General features: G+C 39.4%; 1 protein-coding gene across 4 annotated transcripts in view; it reads right to left on the bottom strand.

The window, feature by feature from the left end:
* ADGRV1 (adhesion G protein-coupled receptor V1) overlaps positions 1–26677 on the bottom strand; it is a 412710-nt gene that overhangs the window by 202421 nt on the left and 183612 nt on the right. For all 4 annotated transcript variants that reach the window (XM_073344461.1, XM_073344462.1, XM_073344463.1 and 1 more), the window contains 7 exons: positions 25714–25956; positions 21956–22363; positions 20161–20345; positions 19623–19872; positions 19287–19426; positions 18282–18442; positions 15947–16047 (listed from right to left, as the gene is read on the bottom strand). In XM_073344461.1, coding sequence (XP_073200562.1) covers positions 15947–16047; positions 18282–18442; positions 19287–19426; positions 19623–19872; positions 20161–20345; positions 21956–22363; positions 25714–25956 — 1488 coding nt within the window. The remainder of the gene's footprint in view (positions 1–15946; positions 16048–18281; positions 18443–19286; positions 19427–19622; positions 19873–20160; positions 20346–21955; positions 22364–25713; positions 25957–26677) is intronic.

Raw genomic sequence — 26677 nt, 5'->3', positions numbered from 1 at the left:
AGGATCAACTGTATTTAAAACTATGTTCAGCAACGTAGCCTAGCAAATTCATTTAAATTGATCCTAGGTGCATATCACAATCCATCTGCAACTGGGTCAATGAGTAAATGCCAGCTCATGGTGCACTAAATTCTACATCCTGTTGTAATTACCAGATAAAAGACTATTGTTTAACTTTGCAAATGTTATTCTTTTATATGTTGAAAACTGGCCTGCACTGTTTGGACAGAGATCTACGTAACTTAACAAGCAGGCAGGAACACCAATTGGAAAGCAGAATTTTAGGTCCTCAATTGAGAACACAGCTGGTCTAGTCCTGTGCCCAGAGAAGATTAGAAATACTGAAAAGAAAATTACAGGAAATAAGAGAAATGGATTGAATTACGCACATCTGTATCCTATATAAAAATAAAGATTTCCACTCTCAAATCAGAGAAAGTTATAATAAATTTCTGTTACAAGAAGAACACAAGAATGGCCATACTGGGTCAGACCTATGGTCTATCTAGCCCAGTATCCTGCCTTCCAACAGCGGCTGGTGCCTGATGTTTCAGCGGGAGTGAACAGAAGAAGGCAATTTATAGAGTGATCCATCCCCTGTCATCCAGTCCCAGCTTCTAGCAATCAGAGGTTCAGGGACACCCAGAGCATGACAGTGTCTCTGACCATCTTGGCTCATAGCCATTGATGGATCTATCCTCTATGAACTTTACTTAATTCTTTTTGAACCCAGTTATACTTTTGGACTTCACAACATCCTCTGGCAATGAGTTCCACAGGTTGACCATGTGTTGTGTGAAGAAGTATTTCCTTATGCTCATTGTAAATCTGTTGCCTATTAATTTCATTGACTGAGCCCTGGTGCTTGTGTTATGTGGGGTAAATAATATCTCCTCATTCACTTTCTCCACACTATTTGTGATATTACAGACCTCCATCATATCTGCCCTTGGTCATCTCTTTTCCAAGCTGAATAGTCCCAATATTTTTAATCTCTCCTCCTACTCATTTTTGTTGCACTTCTCTGTACTTTTTCCAACGTGTTTGATATTCTGTTCTTTATTACAGTTTCAACCAATTTGCCTGTACTGAAATTAGGCTTACTGGCCGTAAGAGCCAGGATTGTCTCTGAAGCATTCTTTTAAAAATTGCTGTCTCATTGCTTTCATCTGGTACTGGAGCAGATTTAAATAATTGGTTACATTCCACAGTTAATAGTTCTGCAATTTGATATTTGAATTCCTTCAGAACTCTTGGATGAATACCCTCTGGGCCTGGTTCCTTATTACGGTTTATCATTTTGATACCTCAGTCTGGGACAGTTCCTCAGATTTGTCATCTAAAAAGATTGGCTCAGATGTGGGAATCTCCCTCACATCCTCTGCAGTGAGGACCAATGCAAAGAATTAAATTTAGTTTCTCTGCAATGGCCTAGTCCTCCTTGAATGCTCCTTTAGAAACTTGATTATCCAGTGGCCCCATTGGTAGTTTGGCAGGCTTCCTACTTCTGATGTACTTACCAAAAAATTGCTGTTAGTTTGTGTTTTTTGCTAATTGCTCTTCAAATTCTCTTTTTACCTGACTAATTATACTTTTACACTTAACTTGCTAGAGTTTATACTCCTTTCTATTTTCCTCAGTAGGATCTGACTTCCACTTTCTATAGGATGTCTTTGTGTGTAATCACCTCTTTTATTCTGTTTAGCCATGATGGCAGGGTTTTTTTCGGGTCCTCTTGTTTTGTTTTTTCATTTGGGCTGTACATCTAGTTTGAACCTCTACTATGGTATTTTTAAAAAGTTTCCATACAGCTTGAAGGCATTTCACTGTTGTGACTGCTCCTTTCAATTTCCAGTGAACTAGCCTCCTCATTTTGTTGTCCCCCCCGCACAAGTAAAATTCTACTGTGATGGATTTCTTTGGTCTTTCCCCCCCGCCCCCGGATATTAAATTTAATTACATTCACCAAGAAGTTCAGCTATATTCACGTGTTTTACAGATCTTGTGCCCCACTTAGGGCTAAATCAAGAATTGCCTCTCCCCTTGTGGGTCCCAGGACTAGCTGCTCAAAGGAGCAGTCATTAATGATGTCTAGAAATTTTCTCTGAATCCCATCTTGAGGTGACATTTACCCATAATATGGGGATAGTTGAAATCCCCCATTATTATTGGGTTTTCTGTTCTTGTGGCCTTTCTAATCTCCCCGGGCATTACATACTCACATCACTATCCTAGTTGGATGGTGAGTAGTATAATCCAACTGCTACACTCTTACTATTGAAGGAAGATATTTTTACCCATAAAGATTGTATGATACAGTTTAATTAAAGATGTTTTCTATGCTTTCTATGTTTGACTCCGCTTTCTTTCACATATATACCACTCCCCCACCAGCATGACGTACTCGGATATTACTGTCTGATTGATTATCATGGTTCCACTAAGTTTCTGTGATGGCTATTGCATCAATATCCTCATTTAATACCAGGGACTCAAAGTCACCCATATTTGCATTTAGACTTCTTGCATTTGTATACAAACACTTATAAAATCTGCCAATATTTAGATGTCTGCCTTCATGTGATGTAACTGAATGGAACTCTTTCATTTGACTGTTTCTCTTCAGTTCATACCTTTGTCAACTTCTATCCTCTCCTGTTTAGTAGGATATAGAGTATCCCTTTTAATAAATCCTTCCCAAGGGATGTTCCTGTCCAAAATGTGTGCTCCTCCACACCTGTCAGCTTTCCCCTAGTCCTTAGATTAAAAACTCCTTCATGACCTTTTTAATTTTACATGCCAGAAGTATGGTTCCATTTTGGTATAGGTGGACCCCATCCTTCCTTTATATGATCCTCCTTTCCCAAATGAAAAGGAGTACTTGTGGCACCTTGAGGACTAACAAATTTATTTGAGCATAAGCTTTTGTGAGCTACAGCTCACTTCATCGGATGCATGCAATGGAAAATACAGGAGGGGGATTTTATATACCCAGAGAACATGAAACAATGGGTGTTACCATACGCACTGTAACAAGAGCGATCAGGTAAGGTGAGCTATTACCAGCAGGAGAGAAAAAACCTTTTGTAGTGATAATCAAGGTGGGCCATTTCCAGCAGTTGACAAGAACGTGTGAGGAACAGTAGGGGGGAAAAACCAAACATGGGTAAATAGTTTTACTTTGTTTAATGACCTATCCACTCCCAGTCTTTATTCAAGCCTTATTTAATGGTGTCTAGTTTGCAAATTAATTCCAATTCAGCAGTTTCTCGTTGGAGTTTGTTTCTGAAGTTTTTTTATTGAAGAATTGCCACTTTTAGGACTGTAATTGATGACCAAAGAGATTGAAGTGTTCTCCGACTGGTTTTTGAATGTTATAATTCTTGAAGTCTGATTTGTGTCCATTTATTCTTTTACGTAGAGACTGTCCGGTTTGGCCAATGTACATGGCAGAGAGGCATTGCTGGCACATATCACATTGGTAGATGTGCACGTGAATGAGCCTCTGACAGTGTGGCTGATATTATTTTGCCGTATGATGGTGTCCCCTGAATAGATACATGGACACAGTTGAAGAAACAGATTGACAGAGCCAGAAGAGTACCCAGAAGTTACCTACTACAGGACAGGCCCAACAAAGAAAATAACAGAACACCACTAGCCATCACCTACAGCCCCCAACTAAAACCTCTCCAACGCATCATCAAGGATCTACAACCTATCCTGAAGGACGACCCAGCACTCTCACAGATCTTGGGAGATAGGCCAGTCCTTGCTTACAGACAGCCCCCCAACCTGAAGCAAATACGCACCAGCAACCGCACACCACACAACAGAACCACTAACCCAGGAACCTATCCTTTCAACAAAGCCCGTTACCAACTGTGTCCACATATCTATTCGGGGACACCATCATAGGGCCTAATCACATCAGCCACACTATCAGAGGCTCATTCACCTGCACATCTACCAATGTGATATATGCCATCATGTGCCAGCAATGCCCCTCTGCCATGTACATTGGCCAAACCGGACAGTCTCTACATAAAAGAATAAATGGACACAAATCAGACGTCAAGAATTATAACATTCAAAAACCAGTCGGAGAACACTTTAATCTCTTTGCTCACTCGATTACAGACCTAAAACTGGCAATTCTTCAACAAAAAGACTTCAAAAACAGACTCCAACGAGAGACTGCTGAATTGGAATTAAATTGCAAACTGGACAAAATTAACTTAGGCTTGAATAAAGACTGGGAGTGGATGGGTCATTACACAAAGTAAAACTATTTCCCCATGTTTATTTCCCCCCCACACCCCTCCCCACTGTTCCTCACATGTTCATGGTTTTATTCATTTAAATATTTTTCATGCAATTTTTGTTTTATTTCCTCTGGGGAGATAAAGCAGGTATGTTATGTGCTCATAGGAAATAAAACAAAAATCAATCTCTTTCATGGCCTGTGTATTATATGACTTGTTTACATTATTTCTTATTTACAAAATGAAATAAATTTTTTAAATGATTTTAAAATAGCAGTTTTGATTAATATCTCTTTTGCAAGATCAGGCAAAAAAACAAACAAACAAAGAAATTACAACTACCAAAAAGTAAAACTCAACTGCTACCTCCAGATAGAACTGCTGCGGTCACAAATTTATCTACACAAACTTAATTACAGCAATGAGTAGTTTGGTCTTTATGAATATGTTACTCCACCACTTCTGGCTGCAAATTGTATCTCTTGTTTAGGACAGCATCTGCTTTATCAAACATGCAGCATTCAATTCTTCCCTCAGTTGTACCCTTTATCAAATTCCATGAAGCCAGATGGATGATGTAGGTGTTGTCAGACATAGAATTTATAAGTGAGAGAAGAGTAATCAGGGTGGGGAACAGCGGGAGAGGGTCTCCATTTCTTTCCACCAAGGCACTGGGGTGGAGGTTGAGGAAAGTCTTCAGTGGACAAATGGGGAATGGGAAATTTGCCAAATGGAAGCAGCAATGGAGGCACCTAAGCTCACATCTAGACGGGGATGGCACAAGGCAGGGTTGCAGTGGCTAGCACAGAATGGAGGGAGAAGAGAGGAGGTAGGCTCCAGTGAACAGGAGGGAAAGGTGAGCAATGTGGGTGTGATGCTACTGGCAGTGTCTGAGGGTATGTCTACGCTGCAATCATGGGATGCGATTGCAGTACATGTAGACATACACAAGCTAGCTTTCATCTAGCTAGCTCAGGTACTGGAGCAGTGAAGCTATGTGGGCTTCAGAATGTGCTAAAGTAATTAATTACCCAGAGTTCCAGCGGGCTATACAGAATGCTCAGATACAGGTGTTGTGTTGACTTACCCACTCCTGTTCCAAAGCTAGCTAGATAAAAGCCAGCACAGGTATGTCAACACGAGAGACATACCCAACAAGTGTTTAGAGATGGCAGCACTCCCTGCTTTACAGTGAGGCAAAGTCAGACAACTTGGGAATGCTGCTGTCTATGTCCTTTCACATGTGGCCCCCCAAACATTTATAACAGAAATGAGCTGCAAGGCAATAAATCTCAAGCAGTTGTGCTTTGCAGTGATAAACAGACTATCCTTGACACCATCAAGGAGGATAGGGTATTGTGAAAAAGCGAGAGATGTGGGAGTACAGAGTGACATCATAAACACATGGTATGGCGTTGTTCATACATCCAAAAATTTTGACAATCAGTAGGAGACAAGCAGGAGATACCAACAGGTTCTGCTCTGATGTTACATTATGTTTCGTAACTGAAATGGGGACCAAACAAGGTAAGGAGTGAGTATCATTCCTAACAGTGGCAAAAACAGTGATACGTAGGCATTAGAAGGGTGGCAAGTCATCAGGAATATAAATAAATAATTAAGTAAATAAATATGTTAGCCGATATACAAATAACATGTTAGTTGATGAAAAAATGTATATTGTTAGGGATAGTCTAGTTAGAATATCTGAAACAGTTCTCTTCATTACCAGCCGGATCACTCAGCCAGAGTTAAGTGCATGAATTCCCCCTTCTTGTACGGAATGATGTAAAAGTAACAGAGATACTTCACCAGCACCATTTTTCCTGACCTAGACCTGACTATCAGGAATCAGGGCCTGCAGCAGAGCCAGTCTCCAAGCTATCTAACAGGTACAGCTGGCAGATAGTTGGCTACACCAGTGCTACCCAAAGTGGTGGTCAACTGACTGGTGCTGGTCCGCGAGCCATCAGCTGCCGGTCTGCGCGCACATTGGAAAAAAAAATTGCTGGTCCCCAACATCAGATAACTTGAGAAGCACTGGGCTACACAACCTGACTGGTGGGAAGAATCAGCAGATCAGCTCTTAGGCACAGCAGCAGTTTGGTGGCTGCTCAATATTTGCCCATGGGCTGTGATTGCTCTTGCCTTGTTCTAGTTCTGTTCCTGCCTTGTTCCAGACTTGGGCCCAGCCCTGCCTCAGAGACAGTCTTGCCTCAGATATTCTCCAGGTAACTAGGCTCTGACTCTCAGCTCCAATTCCTGACTTTGGCTCTGACATCTGGCCTCCTGTTCCTGGCTCCTGACTCCTGCTCCAGCCACTAGGCATGACTGCCCATGACCCAGTCTCTGACAGAGCTCCCTCTGTAATTACATGTAAGCTATCTGTTATTTAGGTTTGGCTCTTGTCCTTAAAGGTCCATAGTCCCAAAGTGCTTCAGGTTTATGCTAAATCTCATCATATAGTGTTGCCATTGAGAGCTTCATTTGCATAGACTACCTACCCATTATTTCTTTAGAAACATTTGGGAAGTCACCATAACGATAAATAAATTTAGATTTAGAAAGGTAATAGGCTCCCAGCAAGGCTCAGAGAAGGTAAAGAAGCCTTACCTTGCGGCCAAAAGCTCGTTTCTAAGAGGCAGGACTCTGCTCAAGGGTCTGCCTTAGTGCTCTTGGCTCCCCTCCTGTGGGACTTCACAGCAAGACGCAATGCAGACTGAGAACTTTGCTGTAAGAGCCATCACAGAGAATTTTATGGCAAGAGACAGTGCAGAAGACAACAGCAGAGCTTAGTGACTCTGGAGAGGCCCAGTCTACCCTGCTCCTTAATACATTTGAATTACTAAACTGGGTTAGGTGACAGTGCCTCCAGACAGGACCCGGCATGGAGCTCCCTTGGGCAGGGAGATAGACCTGCAAAGACACCCTTGGGCTACTACTTTTTGATCCAAATCACGAGAGGAGGTTAGGTGGATGGGTGAGATGGTAAGACCAAGGGATTACTGTCTGTACAACATTCTAAGTGGCAGGTGGGAAGGGAGTTAGACTACTGCCAAAGTTATGAAGAGGATAGGTATTTTACTCTTTACTTGCATATATATTCTGTTGATGTGTTTTCCCAAGGTTATGACTCTTCACGCTAACAAAGATTTCCTTGACTGTACGCAGCCTCAGAATGCTTGCAAGTGGGAAAGGGTATCCATGGAGGGTGTGTTCAGTTTTCCCCGGGGTCTGGGTGGGTGCTCTAATGGGTTGAGTTTCTTAAGACATACTGAATCCAGCTCTTTTTGCTACTGTTAACCATCTGGCAGAAAGGTTACATTTTGGAATTAACCCCAACAGAAATGAAAACACTATGGCCTTAAAGAATGGAACAATGGAAAAATAGCTGCACTTCCGTTTAACTGGTAAAATAGCAGCAGTGCTGAGGTTGCATAACATTTTTTTAAAGTGCAGTATTAACTTTCAGTTTCCAAGCTAAACGTGTGTGTTCAGAAATCTTCAATATTTTTTTATACATCTCCCTCCTACCTACCCTGCAAATAACTGGTAGATATTTACAACCATAACTCCAGATTAATTTGTTTTGGGTTGGGGGATGCAGCAGGATGAAGGGAAATGGAGAATTTCCTTATGTTATGATGTGTTTATTTTTTCAAGATCAAAGATTGTTTAGTGGCAGGATTCCCTGTAGAACTTCAGGGTCACAAAAGGACAATGGTAAAGCTTTCCAGCTCTGCAGGATTAAACCCCAGCCTCATTATGTGACTTCTTCCCTTCCACGCCCCAGTCCATGTTCCCTCATTTCGTCTTTTGGCTCTCTCCCTCCTGCTCACTCCCAGACTGTCCAATGCGCCTCTTTCCCCCTCAGGAATCTCAGACAACTTCCCCTGCTTCCATGTGACTCCCTGCCACCATGGTCATCCACATTAGGCTCCTGTATGCTTCTTAAAATTCACAGTGCAGCATTAAGAATTCTGTTAGATCTAAGGGAGGTAATTCCTCTAGCACCCTCCAAAACTAGTCAAATCCCAAGAATAAACAAACAATTCTACCAAATCATGGATTAGCGACAAGGAGCATGAGGTAGTACTTTTTATTGGACCAACTTCTGCTGGAGAGAGAGACAAGTTTTTAAGCTTACACAGATATGAAGAAGAGGTCTGTGTGAGCTCAAAAGCTTTTCTCGACAACAGAAGTTGGTCCAATAAAAGGTATTACCTCACCAACCTTGCCTCTCTAATATCCTGGGACCAACACAACTACAACAAGAAGGCAGACAAATAGTGAATTGTAAGAAATTTTAGTCTTATCTTAAACTAAAATGTTGAAAAATTCCATCTCTAACTCGGGTTATTTTAGAAAAGCAATTTAAGAAGAAAAATCACAAATAAATGACAATCAAAGAAAAAACTTATTTCCTCTGAGATTTAATAACTTAAGGGTTTAACACAGTGGGCCTCTCTCTTCCTGGTGAGCCTCCACTGAAGTCAATAGAGTTATATCAGGGTGAATTTAGCCCAGTGGTTTAAGTGATTATAATTACTATTATTGGTAAGACTAAGTGAACGATGCTGCTGTGTTATGAGTGTCTCTTTTCCAAAAGTTTTTCCTTTACCTTTTCAAAGAGGTATTTTATTGATTAGGAGGAGTGGACTAATAGAACAGGGGTCCCCAATCTTATTCATATTTGGAACCACTTATCAAAATACGTACATCTTCTCCTGAATTAGCTCCACTCCCAGCCTCCCCAAATATAAATCCCGAATCTTTACATCCTGTACATATATGGATTTGTTACATGAAATAATAATATTAGGACAATGTTAAGGAAACAAATGAAAATAAACTCATTAGTACAAACTAAGGATTCAAGAAATAATGTGTTTCAGAAACTGAAATCGTGCTATTATATGTCAGCCTGGATGCAAAAAAACAAGTATTGGAAAGATCTTGGTTTATATATCTTTCAACTGAGATGGACTAACTCCCATAAACTTGATCTGCTACATGCAGAAACATCACTGCTCAAAGACTTGCAAAGGCTTCATTATTACACTAGAAGGAGGCCACCCTGGAAGAATTCTGTTGAACATAGCTTGAGAGCCACTGTTCAAGACAATGAATTATTATTTTCAACCATGAACTGGTACAGTGTTGGCAGTGAAAGTTTAATCAGCAGTTTTGGTGAAAAGATTTGACTGCCACCTACAGTTTGCCATAGTTAATGCATCTCAATTGAAATATATACAAAGATCACTGGAATCCTAATTTTAACATCCGGGGTGATGTATTGCCACAGTCCTGCAAAGTCCCAAAATATATTCTTTCCTGAATCATTACTTTTGTTCCATGATGACTAGAATACTATATCTGGGTATGAATGCAAGATACTCAAAATATGAATGCATATACCTAAACAGTTAGTGCCAATTTCATTTTAGAGAGTTACAGCTGAAACTGGATTATAGAGGATACCATTATGTAAAAATGTAAAGTCCTTTTACCATTAATCTAAACCTTTCCTAAACACATGCGACCACAACGCAAGCAACCTAAGTCCAAGATAAAGATACTTCACGCTTGTCTCTCAAAGCTTGCACTCAGATACATAGTCTGAGATAAGCTAGCCACTTACAGCTTTTTTCTGTCCAGTTGGCACGATGCAAGCTTTACTAGCTGTTCTCCCAAATGCCTCTATTAGTTACTGTTTCAAGGTTAAAAGGATAAAAAATACCAATGTTCTGATAAATGTTCAATATAAATACAAGGAACATTTTAGCATTGACTTTTTACACAATAACTGTTCAAACATTCATTTGTTTCTTAAAATGAGCTCCCATCATACAGGCTCATTAGTCAGCAAAAATCAAAGGTCTAGGTTACCTAATAAACTTCCAATGATATGTATACCGTTTAAATATTTGTAGCTTATGTTACATCCCTCATTAGTTCTCACCTAGCTAAGGTATACATATATAGTTTTTAAAAATCTTTCATCATAACTCTATTCCCCCACAACCAGGGCCAGTCCTACCCGACAGGCAGACCATCTGTCTGCTTATGGCAGCACAACTGAGTGGGTGTCAATATCCTTTCAGCTGCTCAACAGCTGAAAAATTCAGCTGGCTCCTACTGATCAGCTCCCGCCATCTTTCCCAGTGCTCCGGAAACACTTTCTCCTTCTGAATGGCTGCTCTCCAGCTGGCTCCTCCTTCCTGCCTAAGCAGTAGCTAAATGCTTGAGCAGCTGCCCCTGCAGAACAGGCCTTTCTTCTAATGCTTACACCCCACCCTTACTGGCAGCTTTACAGCTGGTCCACAGAGCCCCCAACACAGTGGAAAGGGCAGCTGGAGACCCCGTTATGGATTGAGGGGGTGAACAGGAAAAGAAGCTTGATACTTGCTAAATACATTTTAGAACATTCCTGGATTTTCACATTTTGAAAATGACTCAAATTAGATAGCAAGGTTAACAGAATGGTAGCAAGCGTTCAGGGGAGGAAACCACCACATATAGAAGTTCGTATCAAGCAACAAAATGGCTGTCCCATCATTTTTCTGGCTCTTCTTTGTATTCCCTCAACTTCGAAGTTCTTCTGAAGTGGTGCCAAAAACTGAATACAATATTCCAGGCACCACAAACATTTGAACATAGATTATTACCTCCCTACTCCACAAAGTTATGCCTTTACATTGGCAGCACGGACTTCTTACACTGCCATATGGTCTTGCAAACCTTCTAATTTGCCATCCACTATTTTCTGTAAGTCTTTCTCCATTATTGCTTCCCGCCTTTTACCCTTCCACTGGGTATATGTGTTTCATATTAGTTTTCCATACATGTATTAACTTGCCTGTTCTGAGGCTGATTACGGGAAAAGACCAAAAAAATGAAGAAAGAAAACAAATGCAGTTCACAACCTCATCTTCCTCCCCAAAATGCTTAAATACATTAGAAGACAACAAAGATGTGAGAGAAGTTGAACTAACATCACAGGTATCATCTATTGGCTGCTGACCTTCTGCTAGGAAGAGGGATATATGGGTCTTAACTTCTGAGATCTTTGTTAGCATAAGAACTGCCTCTGATCTTTATCCAGAGGAAAAGCTCAAAAGTAGAGCTGGTCAGAAATTTTCTGAAACATTTTTCAATAGAAAATGCAGATTTCTATAAACCGAAACAATCTGCAGAAAAGGAACAGTTTCAACAAATCTCCAGATTAAAAAAAAATTTTTTTTTTTAAAAATTGTGGAAACATCCCATTTTGACACTTTCCAACCAAAGTTGCATTTTTTGGATCAAAATGACTATGTTTCAAAATTTTCGTTAATTTATATTTAAAACAATTATACAAGAATACAAGAATGGCCATACTGGGTCAGATCAGTGGTCCATCTAGCCCAATATCCTCTCTTCTGACAGTGGCTGGTGACAGATGCTTCAGAGAGAGTGAAGAAAAGAGGGCAACGTATCGAGTGCGCTATCCCACCATCCAGCTCCAGCAGTCAGAGGTTTAGGAACACCCACAGCATGGGGCTGCATTCCTGACCATCTTGGCTAATAGTCATTGATGGACCTATCCTCCGTGAAATTTTCTAATGCTTTTTTGAAACCAGTTATATTTTTGGCCTTCACAACATCCTCTGGCAATGAATTCCATAGGTTAACTGAGTGTTGTGTGAAGTAATACTTCCTGATGTTTGCTTGAAACATTACTTTCATTGGCTGACCCCTGGTTCTTATGTTATGGGAAGGGGTAAATAAACACTTCCTTATTCACTTTCTCCACACCATTCATGATTTTATAGACCTCTGTCATATCCTCCCTTCGTCATCTCTTTTGTAAACTGAACAGTATCAGTATTTTTAATGGTTTCAGAGTAACAGCCGTGTTAGTCTGTCTTTGCAAAAAGAAAAGGAGTACTTGTGGCACCTTAGAGACTAACCAATTTATCTGAGCATGAGCTTTCGTGAGCTACAGCTCACTTCATCGGATGCATACCGTGGAAACTGCAGAAGACATTATATACACACAGAGACCATTAAACAATACCCGCTCCCACCCCACTGTCCTGCTGGTAATAGCTTATCTAAAGTGATCATCAAGTTGGGCCATTTCCAGCACAAATCCAGGTTTTCTCACCCTCCCCCCCCCCCCCCCCAACTCACTCTCCTGCTGGTAATAGCCCATCCAAAGTGACCACTCTCTTCACAATGTGTATGATAATCAAGGTGGGTCATTTTTAATCTCTCCCCATATGGAAGCTGTTCCATACCCCTACTCAGTTTTATTGTCCTTCTCTGTACTTTTGCCAATTCTAATATATCTTTTTTGTGATGGGGCAACCACAACTGCAGGTAGTATTCAAGGTGTGGGTGTACCACACATTTATATAGTGGTATGATGATGTTTTCTTTCTTACTATCTATCCCTTTCCAAATGTTTTTGACTGTTGCTGCACATTAAGCAGAGAACTAGCCACAATGACTCCAAGATCTTTCTTGAGTGGCAATAGCTATTTTATACCCCCATCATTTTGTATGTATAGTTGAGATTATGTTTTACAATGTGCATTACTTTGCATTTATCAATATTGAATTTCATCTTGCCCAGACATCCAGTTTCGTAGATCCCCTTATAACTCTTCACAGTCAGCTTTGGACTTAACTATCTTGAATAATTTTGTATCATCTGCAAGCTTTGCCACCTCACTGTTTTTCCATATCATTTATGAATATGTTGAACGGCACTGGTCCCAATACTAATTCATGGGCGACCTCACTATTTACCTCTCTTCACTGTGAAAATTGACCATTTATTTCTACCCTTTGTTTCCTGTCATTCATCAGTTACTGATCCATTACAGGCCAAAACAAACAAAATCTTTCAAAATTTTGAAAATAAAATGTTCCAGTTGACTTGATCCAAAAACATTTTTGGATTATCATTCTGTAAAAATGTGAGACTGTTTTTTGGTCCTGATTTAGGACAGATTGGGGGGGGGGGGAAAGGAGTTGGAAATTTCATGGGATGGGAAAGCCATTTCCCATCCAGCTCTCCCCATCAATGACAGACAAGTGGAGATGTTGTGACAAAACATCAGCAATTATCATCTGACATACAGTACTAGACTGCACACATCACATAATTGTGGTATGTCAATATGATGTCACAGCAAGATAAAAAGAAACAACTTAAGATAGTACTTTCCCAAAACTCTAAAAAGGACAGAGAAAAAGAAAAAAGAATGCAGCAACTTTTTAAACTGAAATAATTCTATCTTTAAATTAAGAAAGAAAGAAATCTGTTTGCCAAGGATTTTCCAACAGAAGTTTTGGAGGCAATGAGTGGGTCAGAATACCAAACATCTGTTTTTAGGTACTGGATATAACCATGCTTGACTATTCCTGCTACATTTTTTTTTGACACAAGAAACCCCAATTTGTCTGCTTAAGGCATCTGAATATTGTCTTCAATCTAAAGTTGCTAAAATTATGTCCTGTGCAAATACTGCTGCCAAAGTCAGAGTGGTTGGTGAACATAGCCAAGTAAACTCTAATTATGGAAGATGGGTTTCTAAAGATTTTGTATGAAAATAGCTAAGCCAAATCAGAGAGCCAAGACAGGTCACAGACATAATACAAACAGCATTATCAGGCTCAACGCAATCCTATTTAGGGTTTCAGGTGACATGTCTTCTTTCACAAGTGTTTCTGATTTGTTTTCTGGGAAACTCAATATCAAAGCTAGTCCTTAACTCTTCAACTACGGAACATAATTACAAAAGTTGTACTAATTTCCTTAAGAAGTACTCTCTTCGTTAGGCCAAACTGTTAAAGTATTTATTGCCCAGCTGAAGCACCTGTTTGTTTTTTTTTAAATTTTCCTTTCTTCTGTTCAACATGCAGGAACATGGAGCTGCTGAACCAGGCACTCTTAAGGGCAAAAGCCTGCCAACAGGCAGCTAAAGAGGTATATGTGAAAGCGCTCTTTGGAAAAACCCACCAAAAAGTAGAGAGACAAGGTGGGCAAGGAATATGCTTCATTGGACCACATTCTGTTAAGAGAAAATAACTATTGATAGAAGTTGGTCCAATAAAAGTTTTAAACCTTTTATTAAGGCAAAATTACAATAAAATATTAATGTATTACATCATATGTAACTTATTCAGGATCATGTTAATATCTAAAGAACCTGGCTAAAGATTCTGGTTTGCTGGCTGGGGAGCCTCCCTCCTCTGAGTACACTAGAAATATTTCTAAATACTTATTATCTTTTTGATGCTTTTCTTGTGTACATACTTGGAAGGAAAACTTTTCCATTATAAAGACAGTCCATATTTTACTATACCACAATTCCATAGGAGGAGAAGGGATCACATTTGTTCAATAATTTTGTGCAATACACAGTCTAGTTGCTAACAATAAAGAAATTAATTCATCATTCTGTTTAAAATGTATATCCTTTACTGGGGCATTAGATAAGCTGGTCAGGGGTTCTGTAGGAAGCTGGCATTTTTGCAATCAATTGGGTTAACAATAGACCATCCAAAGACTGAGTAAAACTCAAACAAGACTAAAGACCAAATATACCTATTCAATAGCAATTGCTGGATTAAAAAGAAATTTAGGCCACCAAAAATAAAACATCCCCATTCATCCAGACCACCTTAGCAACTTTGGACAAATTTTCTAAATTCGTGTCACGAGGGCCCTGTCCCTTAGATACTTTAATCAATCTTCAGGAATTTATCTCTAGGAAATATCAAAGTGACTATTTGTTTTGCATAAGAGCTAAGGTTATTCAATTAGGACAGCTGTTCCTGTGTACTGATTTGAAATCATACCAAGAGATATGTAATAATGTTGATAATAAATAAGATCCCATATTCTCAATATTCTGCATTCTTATCCTTGCATAATTACAGCTTCCTACAAGTTAGTTTGAGAGGAATATGCATTTTTATATATACATATACACAATACACACGCTAAAACATTTGTGCTTTTCCTGTCTCCACTCCACTAATTTATTTCAATAAACCATGTTGTTAGCACAGATACTGTTTCATCTCAGCTAGTATTTTATGTTCCCACTCTCCCACCAAAAACTCGACTTTACCAGCTGTAGGATAGATACTCCAACCATCTATTAGTTGTATTGCTTAACATTGCTTGGAAGTATATAATTTTGACTGAAGAAGGGGTGCAGAAGCTCACTGTGAATGGGGGGGTGGAGGGTTAGGAGGGGGAGCGAGGGGAGCTACTGAGAATTGGAGGGCACCAGCTCCAGGCTGGGAAGGTGGGGGTCCCCCTCAGAATCCTGCGCTTGCCTCTGCCGCCACCCTGGGTGTGTGTGACTTTATGAAGAGGCGGAGCCCACACAGTATTTTCCAGAGTGGAGGTGTTAGCCCCCATTGACATTTTGGTTCCATCACCCCTAATTTTTCACTTAATTATCAGTACAGTTTATTTATGTTATATATCACAAATTCTGACTTCACACACACACACGTGCAATATCTTGTGCTACTCTGTCTCTCTCTCATTCTCTCTTTAAAAAAAAAAACAAACCCTCCTGCTCCGCTCAGGAGCAACTACGGGGAGATGGGAGAAGAAAGAATGTCTGTACTTGATCAAAATTCAGAGACTTCAAAGGTTTTTTTCCCCCTACCTGAGAACCCAAACAGGCAACCATCATATGAGTAAGAAGTTTAGCTGCAAACATGGAACACCTGGCACAGAAAAGATGTGAAAGAATTGCCAAAGTGAAACCTGTGGGAACAGAAAAAACAGGATCATTCTAAGAATCACAGACAAACATTATGTCAGATGGCAGAGTAGTTTTGGAACTATTACATAACTAAGGCCCTAATCCTGTAAAGACCTTACGAATGTGCTTAACTTTTAGTTCCCAATCAGAATACTCAATTGCACTTATAATTAAGCATGTGCTTAAGTTTTCACAAGTTACGGGCCTAATGCACAATGTAGGGCATTTCTGTGCTTGCACCATTTTCACTTTATTTGCATTTCATTTCTTTAGTTACTGGAATGTTAGAACTAACCAATAGCCACAGATGCAGCAAAGGGGAATTTTCAGTGTTGAAATGAACGCACAGTGCTTTATACAGTGCAGCATTGCTTTATGACAAACAGCTGTACTAGTCCTAATTCTGAATCCCATGTTCCATCTGTATTGTGTATGGACCTTTTGGACATCAGTACTGGAATACGGTGACAGAACTCTTCTCTTGACCCACCGTTAGTTGGTGCTAGGGTCTGCTGACATACTGCAGCTGGTGTGGCTTGTTAACTCCACCTTGGATATGAAGACGATGGAGGTGGTTTTCAGAGGACAGAGGGAACAAAGATAGGGCTTTCCTTCATGATCTATTCTAGGAATAACCAAGCTCAGGGAGGAACCTTAGGCTGAAGCTCACATTGTATTATTGTAACTGAGTTCCCAGTAAACCCACTCCCCAGGAAGAAGGCAAGGTCGTATGTTAACCCAGGACGTGTGTGCTCTGTTGAAGACATGGTAGGGACACAGTTCACTCACAGGTATACATTCTGAAAGCAGGAAGTGGTGGATTGTGGCACAAATACTCAGCTGTGAATTACTGTGTCACTAGCTAGTGATATCTACAATAGTAATGATGAGCTCAAAAGAAAACATTACAGGCCTGAGAGCCAAACTTGGAGTCAAACAGGGTATTCCTTCAATATTCATCTTTTTAAAATATCTGTTACTTCATTCTTAAGTAGGAAGAAAAGATTTGCTGTGAAAGTTCCTTACAATTCCTAAATCTAGAACTGCTGGTTGATGGTCTGTTTACCAGACGTAAGTCTGAGTTTCACCTAAAGTATCCTACTGAAGTCCATTCAACAGGAGCAACTTCATAGAGTAAGGGAGGCAATGATAACATTTCAAGTGATTCTGAGAATATTCTTTTATCAGAATGCAAGATTTGAACTAAATTAATTGTGTGTGACAATATTTGTTTAAATGTTTAATTGTCGGGTGACTTGCCTCTTCATTTCCAGGCAGGTAAAGAAATAAAATGTATAGTTTTGTCTGTCCTTGCACTCAGAATGGGAGAAGAGGAGCATACAACATATCTTTAAGAATTCAGCACATGCTTTTTTGAGGGATGAGGAGAAGGGAGTTTAGTTTTCATATTCTTAATTGGTCGAGTGCAAAAAAATTTCCTGAGGTAAACTATATCTTAAAACCCATCTCTATACGGGATGATTTAAAGTATCCAAAGAGGGGGTGACTTCATCAGAACAAGAGGACTGCCTCAGACCTCCTGTAAATTTGGTTCTGAAATTTCAAACAAGGGGCATCCTTCAAGCCCACACAAACCTCCTTTTACCAGATCACTGCATTCGATATTTTTCACAGAATATTAGATTCTTTCGATGTATTTATTATATTCAACTTCCACTGATGTCAATAGTAATTGAGAGTTCTTGAAGCATCAGGCTGTAATTACACCAAAATATTTTTGTGCAATGAAGCTTTCCTGTTCTCACTTAAGCAGTGAGAAGGTACAACTATTACAATAAAGTGCTATTAAAGGCTTATAAAAGTTACATGTATGGAAATGGAGTTTCACTCTATCAACATCAGAATTCACAGAATACAGCTACAAGACTTATTCTCTCATATGGATTACTTGTGGTAACACACTGAACTGATGAACAACATTTGAAGACAAAGAAGTATGGCAGTCCTAATAGTGGCACAATCAGAAGCTCTGCCTCTTGAATCCAAGTCCAGCAGTGGACTGGAATTATTGTGCAGGCATTGGAGAAAGAAGATCTTAGACAGTCATTCTGAGACAGATGCAGTGCTAGTGTACACCCAGTACTTTGCTGCTCAACTTCAGTGGAGACTAAGCAACCATTTTCACTCCTTTACAGTAAAGATGGTTCACCATAATATTTTCTTCTTTAACAAGATCACACCAGTCATAAACAAAAATAAGGCTGTATCAACTGACCTGAAATACAGATGAATCCAGAAGAGAAAAAAGCTTCATTGTATGAGGACAAGTTGTCTGTCTGGGCATACACAGCGTAAATGGACATGTGAGAACAGGAGCATTGTACGTAGTCTGAAGTGTCATCAACCACTTTGCAGAACTGACTATCAGACAACCAGCTACAGCAAAAACAAAAGATTCACAAAGTCCTCATTCATGAGTGTTCATGTTGAGACTGATTTCTTAAACTAATCAGAGGCTGAAGCTAAAGTGTCTTTCCTAATCCTGGAATAAACTGGTAACTGTCTAGTTTTACTTCTTACCATTGAAAGGCATTTATCCAAGACACGAGACAACCAGCTACCTATGCATCACTGTACATTATGCAAGTATTGAAGAAAGTGAGCTTGTATATTTCTCATACTAATCAGACTTCAAAGTGACAGCACAAACGTTACTGTAACATTCCCGTAACAACCGAAAATACCAAGGCTACTTCAAGATTTTTTTTTAATCTTCCATGTCTTCCAGATGCAATCATCAAAATGCATTGTCTATTTGGAATGAAATTTAAATACTGTTTCCAACTTCCTTTTACCCTTCTCTAATTGAAAAAAAAAGTATACACATTATTTGGAGAATGCATTTTTCACTAAATAATTGTCACAGTAGTGGGCTGTATGCATGTGGTCTCAGTGGACTTGGAAAGAGATTGATTGACCATTGTAACATGGTCTTCACAGACTTTCAGTAAAATAATTTTCTGTTGTGATGTGATTTCCATTAACTTGCACTAAAATCATGTCCCCATGTAGCAGGGTCCCCATGGATATTCCATACAACTGTCCCCTTGTCAAGTTTTAAGATCCTGCAGCAAACCATAGAGTAGCTAGAACTCTTAAGAAAATGAAAATTATTTTGTAATGGAAAGTATAAGGCAACCTGAACATAGTTACCCCATACATACCACACACAGATCTATTATGGAAAGGGAAAAGCTAAATTGTGATTTATAAAATCTACCTTTCTGCAGCCTGATTCCAAAGGAGGCACAGAGATTTATGTGGAACAATCCGACTGTCTGCAGAATAAATCCGGTAGATAACTTCATTGTTGTCTTTCAGTGGATATGAACTCTGACCCTTCAAACTCATTGAAAAAATCTAAGACAACATAAGCAAGGTAAATATGTATTCAAAATTAAAAGTCAGTGGTCAGTGCATAAATAAAATTACACCACATGTACATGCACAGACACAAACTATGATACACTATAAACATTGAACATTGTTTGATCAAAGATTAATAACTGAAACTTACATTCAAATCCCATAAAAAGAAGCTGCTGCATTTTCATACCTTGTTTTTTAGAGCAGTTCTTTTTTCACCAGTTATAAACCATTGTTGGCTGCTGTATTCTGTAAACTGTACAAATTTACAGTTCTCATCTCTAGGAGGGGAGGAGGCAATGGAGACCTCTAACAAGCGCTCAGGAAATCTGATTGAATCCCCATCTTTTCCATCAAATTTGTGTCCATTGATTTGCTGAGGGTACCAGTGGTGGGCCATTATTGCAATGTATGGGCAGCTGTCAAGGATGGTTTTGCCTCTGTTTGAAAAAAAAGAAAAAGATCCGATAAGTGGAACAGTCATTTACCCTTTCATTGCAGGGAGTGCAGTGAATACCACATCCTACTATGGTGCCACTGCAGTGCTTTGTGGGAATACTGTAGAATGGTGTACATCTCTGTATATGGGTAATACATCAAGGCTAGTCCTCATCTCATTTACTCTGAATGTGCACTCCTGTCTAATATATGTAATTAAAGCCTGCTAGGACTATGGCAGTCTATTGTCAGATATTTCTACCACATTCTGTAAATTAAAAAGTATTTACTTTTCACCAGGTGATCCACATTTTACTCCAGTCGCGAGGGAAAAGGCAAATTTCTCAGTAACTTCAGCAAGCAGACTGTAGCCCTGTGTATCTTTGCGCTTTGGGCTAGCAAGAGCACAGAGTATCTCATAGAAAAGATTTCGGCTTTTATCAGTGAGCATCTGTTTTTCACCTTCAACCATTACCTAACGCAGGGGAAAGAAAGAAAGAAAATGGTATCACTTACAGCAGTATAAAAACAATCATTTCTTGATTTTCAAGAACTAGTATTTACGACAATACAAAAACTATGTCAGGAAGATAAATTAAATTAAATATTTAAATTACTTAACTACATTTATATATTGAGAAATGTCATCAAAAGGGAAAGTTAATTGATCAAATCTTGGGCCCCAGTCCTGATAAACTCTTAGGGATCAGACTGTATGGAGCTCATTAGAAGACTGGAGCTGTAGATTGTCTGAGAATTATTTCTCAAGCCCAGCATAACCAAAATTTAGATACAGAAGGATCACCTTAGAAACACACTTGAAATAGAAATTCATTGTTTTTTAACAAATTATACAATTGTGTCTCATGTATTGTTTTGTTTTCAGTAACTTTCATTTGTTTTTGCAGTACAATATTTTATTGCTTTGATCTACTCAGTTTTACATGTAATTTAATTAATTGTAATAAAGGCAGATTTTCTACTTGCCAGTATGAATTAAAAAGCAAATGCTGCTAATTAGGTTCTCTCACTGTGAACCCACTTTCAGTACAATTTTCAATTTTCTCTCATTTTAGTTCTGAAGTTTTCATTTTTCCCATTTTTTGCCACCAAGATATAGGACATAGTCTATTGTCAAATGTATATAATAAAAACATGCTCAGTAAGAGGAGTTAGATTAGTAAGGAATTGTGTGGAATTTACAGTTCCTTCAAAAATTCTGAACTAAGCAAAACCTCATTTCAATAACTCTAATGCCACCATTATAAGCAATTGAGTGTTGTCTTTAGTCAGTATTAGTGTACTATTTTGTGTCTTGGAGCTAGATTCTCTGGTACATTCTGGCCCCCATGCACTACTCTGGAGGTACAGAGGGGCCAGAAAGCAGCCGAACTAGGCCAGCTAAGAAAATTCACCTTTTGAGGGAAACACTTAGTTTAGTGCCAAAATATTCAGCTCCTATGTCAACCTACAACTCCAAGACCTAGTGTAAAGTAGAGGGGAATGCAGAGGGTATGACAGAGGCATGGTGTTCTCTGGCAGTCCCCAGCTGGTGTACTGTCCCTGGGGAACCACAGTGGAGGTTAGAGTAGCTCATAGGCCAGCACAGATCTATCCTGAGAATCAAGAAGCCATAATAAGCTCTGTGATGCCACTGCACCAAGGGAGAACATCCGATGAAGTGAGCTGTAGCTCACGAAAGCTTATCCTCAAATAAATTTGTTAGTCTCTAAGGTGCCACAAGTACTCCTTTTCTTTTTGCGGATACAGACTAACACGGCTGCTCCTCTGAAACCTGAGCGTTTATATGTAATTTAATTCTTAGGCTGCATTTTAGCCTTTGTGCTTGGTTTTTAATTCTTGGTAGCCATCATTATTAGTCTAATTGCAGACAGGCAGACTCTTTCTTGACCCCTAGAATCCTTTACCAAGGATTCCACTCGTTCTGTTTTTAGAACTGCAGCACTGTGTGTCTCAAAGGATCGCTACTGCTGATTATCATTTTGAGATGTTCACAACCCATAAGAGTTATTACATCCTCATGGAAGTCGTTAGTCATTTTGGAAGGGGCACATGAATATTTACCTTATCTATTATGTGCATCACAGCAGTGAGCTGTTCTTCCGTAGTTTCTGTGGAAATTTTGACATTTAAGCTCTGGAGGACCCTGTTCAAAATGATATCATCAAGTGGCTGGTACAGTTGGTCAGCCAGCCCCCAGACTGATTGGGCATCTGAATCTGAGACAATTGTGATGTTGGCAATACCATATGCATCATCTACTCTGGCACCCCCTGTGGGGTTAGAAAGCACAACCTGGAAACGCTTAGGAAATGGATGTAAGGATCCTATCTCTGGAGTCAGTGTTACATCCACTACAGCATTTCTCTGTCCAGGTTCAAAAGTCAGTACGCCCTCAGATCTGGCAAAATCCTGTCCTGAAATAGCTGGTGATATGAAGGTACGACCAACAGCTTCAGGTCTTTTCAGCTCCTGGAAACCAAACAAGAGAATTCTAGGCAACATCATCATAATGCAGTGTGTTTAAAACTAGGTGCACTTAAATGGGTAAAATCCATTTTTTCTTTAAAATGTAAATATAACAAGTTAAAATTAAATTCATATTTGGTGATAATCTGGAATATCCTCCCCCCATACATTCTGTATTGAACCAAAATGGTGTAAAGTAAGAGACTTTGTGATGGGGTCTGTGATAAATTGGGAGGAGGGAAAAATAAGTAAAACAGTCTCAGTTCTCACAGACCTTTTTATTAATCAAGCAAGTGAAAACTTGAATGCTGTTGAATACATCAATGACCTGGGACAAAGGGCTTCAGGAGTTATAGCTATTAGGAAAGACTAAGTAATGTAACATTTATGGTCAATGAGAAGAGCAGGATTAATTCTACAGCTTCTGCTCACCAGCAGTTCCTGGTGACTTTGACAGGTGCTAACCATAGTCAGTGGCTGCAGAATGAGGCCACTCAATTAAGGGGAGAGGTTTGTATTGTAAATAGGTACACACCAAAAGGTTGAGGTACAATTAAGGTAAATGAAATTCTGAGAGCATACTAAAGAAGGATGATTCTAGACAACTGCCAGAGGGGATATCAGACTCCAATCCAAAAGGGCACAAACTTAAGTTATGGGCTAGTCACAAAGGGAATCTAGGAGACATTTTGAAGAAGGTAATTATGCTGTCAAATAGATTTTTCTCAAGCAGAAACAGACACATTAACATATTCAATAAATGTTAGGCAAATCCTGGACCAGCTTGTGTATCATACACCAGGGCACTAGTGCAGCTTTTAGATCTATGCACTTCCCATTCCTCAGATCTACTGTTCTTGTCCAGGGTTCCTCCCCTAGCTCCCCCAACCCTCCATACCCAGTGTACACTGCCGGGCAGGAAACAGAACTCTATGGTGCTCACATTGTACAAGGTCCTCAATCCTGTCTTCTCTCTTTCTACTGTAGAAATGCACTATTTCCACTAGGATCATAGCATACTCTCTGGCCACGATGAAGGGAGTAGGATTTATTTTTATTTTTATTTATTTTTGCAAGTATCTCAACAATGCCTAGCATGAGGCGGCCCTGGTCCTGACTGGAGCCTCTGGGGGTTTCTATAATAAAAATAACAATTCTCTATGGTGTTTATCCCTGCAGTATGTGAGCCCCTCATCAACAATGTATTTATCTTCACAATGCCCCAGAAAGGAGGGAAGAATTATCCACATTTTACAGAGGGGAAATTGATGCACAGACAACAGAAAGCTGTGTCAGAACCAGAATCACCTGAGTCCCAGTCCAATGGTTTACCTGCAAGACCATTCTTCTTTGACTTTTATCAGGGAAATATTACAGAATACAAATGCAAGTCAGATACATGCCCAGGTTTAGGAGATCTATACATGGACTCATTTCCTTTTGAAATATTACAGTTTTACCTATCATAGGGTATACAGAATTTTTATTATTTTTCAATTTGCTTTTTTGCCACATACCAGACCCTTCATTTCTAGATCTGATACATAATAAGCCTTGCTTAAGTGGAAACTAGCTTTCTGGGCTACTATTCAAATTCATAACACAATACAGCTTTGGGATTATCTATTAATAGATCATCACACAAAAGATTCCCTCAGGCAACCTCAAAATGGCTCCTCCTATGCAAAAGAAAGGATTTTTAATGTCAACTATTAGATCCCATCTGAGTTCTGCTAGTGTTGACTGACTAAATACTTTTACTGGGTAACTAGAACATTTTCATTTCACTAAACAGCTTATTGTAAATCAATGTGGTTGCTTATGTGTGTAGACTTGCTCTGGAATCAAGACATCATCTTTGCCAATTACTGACAGAAGTGACTGTTTATTTGCCCCTTCCAGCTGGGTTCCCAGAATCAGCAGGAAACAGGGAAATGAGTGGTGATAAAAATTAATTGTGTCAAGCAAAAGAAATGTAAAGAAATTGTGGGAATGAGACAAACATCTATTTCCAGTGAACTCCTCCTCCTCCCTGCCTCCCCCTAGACTTCCTCTCTCAAAGGTTTTTCCTCACACTTTGGTACTCTGTCATGAATGCTCAATATCCCAGACTGTACAGCAGTGGTGTTACCGTACATGCCAAAACAGGCAAGCTACATGTATTAGCCTAAGCATACTGTATGTGGTGAGAAGTCATGCTGCCATTCCTTCTCCATTTACCAGCTTCATGATAGAGGATCCATGTTCTTTTTCCTAGCAAGAATCCGAAAACCTGCTACGTACACTTTAACTAAAGTACACTGAGCAGCTACTGTACAACAAATCCATGGCAACACAGGGATACACAATAGCTATAGTTAAACCTGACACACATGCAGCATAAAATAAAACTTAAAGCCATTTATTAAATGAAAGGAAAGTTCACCAGCCAATGCATAATAATACTTCAGTATGAGAACACTTCTTCACAATAATGCCTTTAGGCCCAACACTCGGCCCAAGAAGTCAGGCCAAGTGCTAAGCAGATGCAACAGGAAAAAACTAGGGGAAATCCTCCCCCCAGCCCAGGGTAGGGCTGTGGAGCCACAGCTGTTGACAGAGGAGCAGGAACTGTACCTAGATAACTGTACAGTGCTGTGCATAGCACCTGTCACTTGAGCTAAAGGAGACTCTCCATTAGCTGTCAGCAGTAAAAGGGTTCTTATTATTTTTGAGACAACAGTCCAGCAATTAGTATAAGGCCATATGATCAACACACCAACAAATGAACAGGACTGATATCATCTATTGGAGAAATAGACGAGCATTATGTTTTTTCAGTTCATAAAAGAATTGCTGCCCCAATTTTTTTAAAAAAAGATACTTTCTAAGGTCAATGTCTCAAGAATATTGCCTGGACTTCAGTAACTGTAAGCAACTGAGATATGGATTAGACTTCAATGAAAATGCCCTTTCTTTTCTTTTAAGTTTTCTATGGACATAATTGAGGAAATCACAAGTTTGGTAGGATACAAATTATTATACCTGCTGCGGCAGAATCCACATTTTAAAGGGAGGAGGCTAAAGCCTAGGAAAAGCTTTAACAGGGAGTGGAAGTGGTGATGACTGATTTAATACTTCAGGATGACCACAGTTCTTGAGGTTATTGAAAGTACCCTGCAGAAAATTACTTTTGGTAAACTGATCAAAGTGAGATGATTTTAGTAATGGGAAACAATATATGCTAGACTTATGTAAGTAATGACCGCTGCTATAAACGTGTAACTTGAGCATTTCCTAGATAAAGTAAACCAGGGCTAATCTTACTTGCTTATGCTTTAGAGAATAAATGAGGATATTATACACAGTCTTACCTGCATATTATAACTAACTGAGATGGTTAATGCTGTACTGGAGTCTCTAACCACCTGCAAACTGATTAAAGTCGTCTTTTTATTAGCCACAGCCAGACGAGATCCCACAGCAAAATATAGCAGGCCACGAGGAGAATCATTTTCTGGAACAGTTATGTAGGCAAATCTGGCACTGCTGTTTAATGTTGCTCCTGAGCTTACTTCATACAACTCAACCAAAAAATAAGTTTCAAATTCAGGTACCTGTAAACAAGTGAGAATTGCAGATCATTATAATGTCCACTGATTCCAACAGGAGTATGCAGTAAAGAATGCATTCCATCCTTTTTGAAAAAGTTGTCCTGTTATTATACTGTCTCCCTGCTGAATTACTCATTGGTTTCAAAGATATTAAAAGGCGGATACAGTACTATCCCAAAAGGGATAAAGTTTCAGCAAACACCAACGTGGAACAAGTAGTAGAAGAGTCTTATGGTCTTTCACATATAATCTCACACAATAGCCTAACAACATAAAGTATACACATGATGTGCCTCTAGGATGCTGTGAGACATAAGTCAAATTTTCAAATTTATGGAATGACACAAGGTGTAGATTTGTGCAGAATTTGTCTCTTTAATTCCCTTTTACACCTGCAAAAAATGTGCACAAACATGCGCACAATGAATTCCAAGTAGAAAATTTGCATGCCTGGGTAAGTACAGGTTTTTGCCCCTGCAATTAATTGTGACTATCTTTTGAAGGTGGAACTCAGGTCTCAAGTGTTGAAAAAAACCAACATGTGTCTGTAGTGTTTGTATTACTGTGAATGAACCTCAAAAAGTTCACAAGTTTGGCTAAGCATTTTCACAATTCTTAAGTCTGCAAAACTAGGCTGAAAATATCATGAGACAGGCTCTTTCATGAGACTTTTAGACTTCCTAGTTCTAGTCAGTCTGGAAATACAGTCTGATGTATTTCAATG

Source organism: Lepidochelys kempii, chromosome 5 (genome assembly GCF_965140265.1).
Source record: "Lepidochelys kempii isolate rLepKem1 chromosome 5, rLepKem1.hap2, whole genome shotgun sequence".
NCBI lineage: Eukaryota > Metazoa > Chordata > Testudines > Cheloniidae > Lepidochelys > Lepidochelys kempii.
The sequence above is the reverse complement of the archived record's forward strand: the minus strand, read 5'-3'. Positions and strand labels throughout refer to the sequence as shown.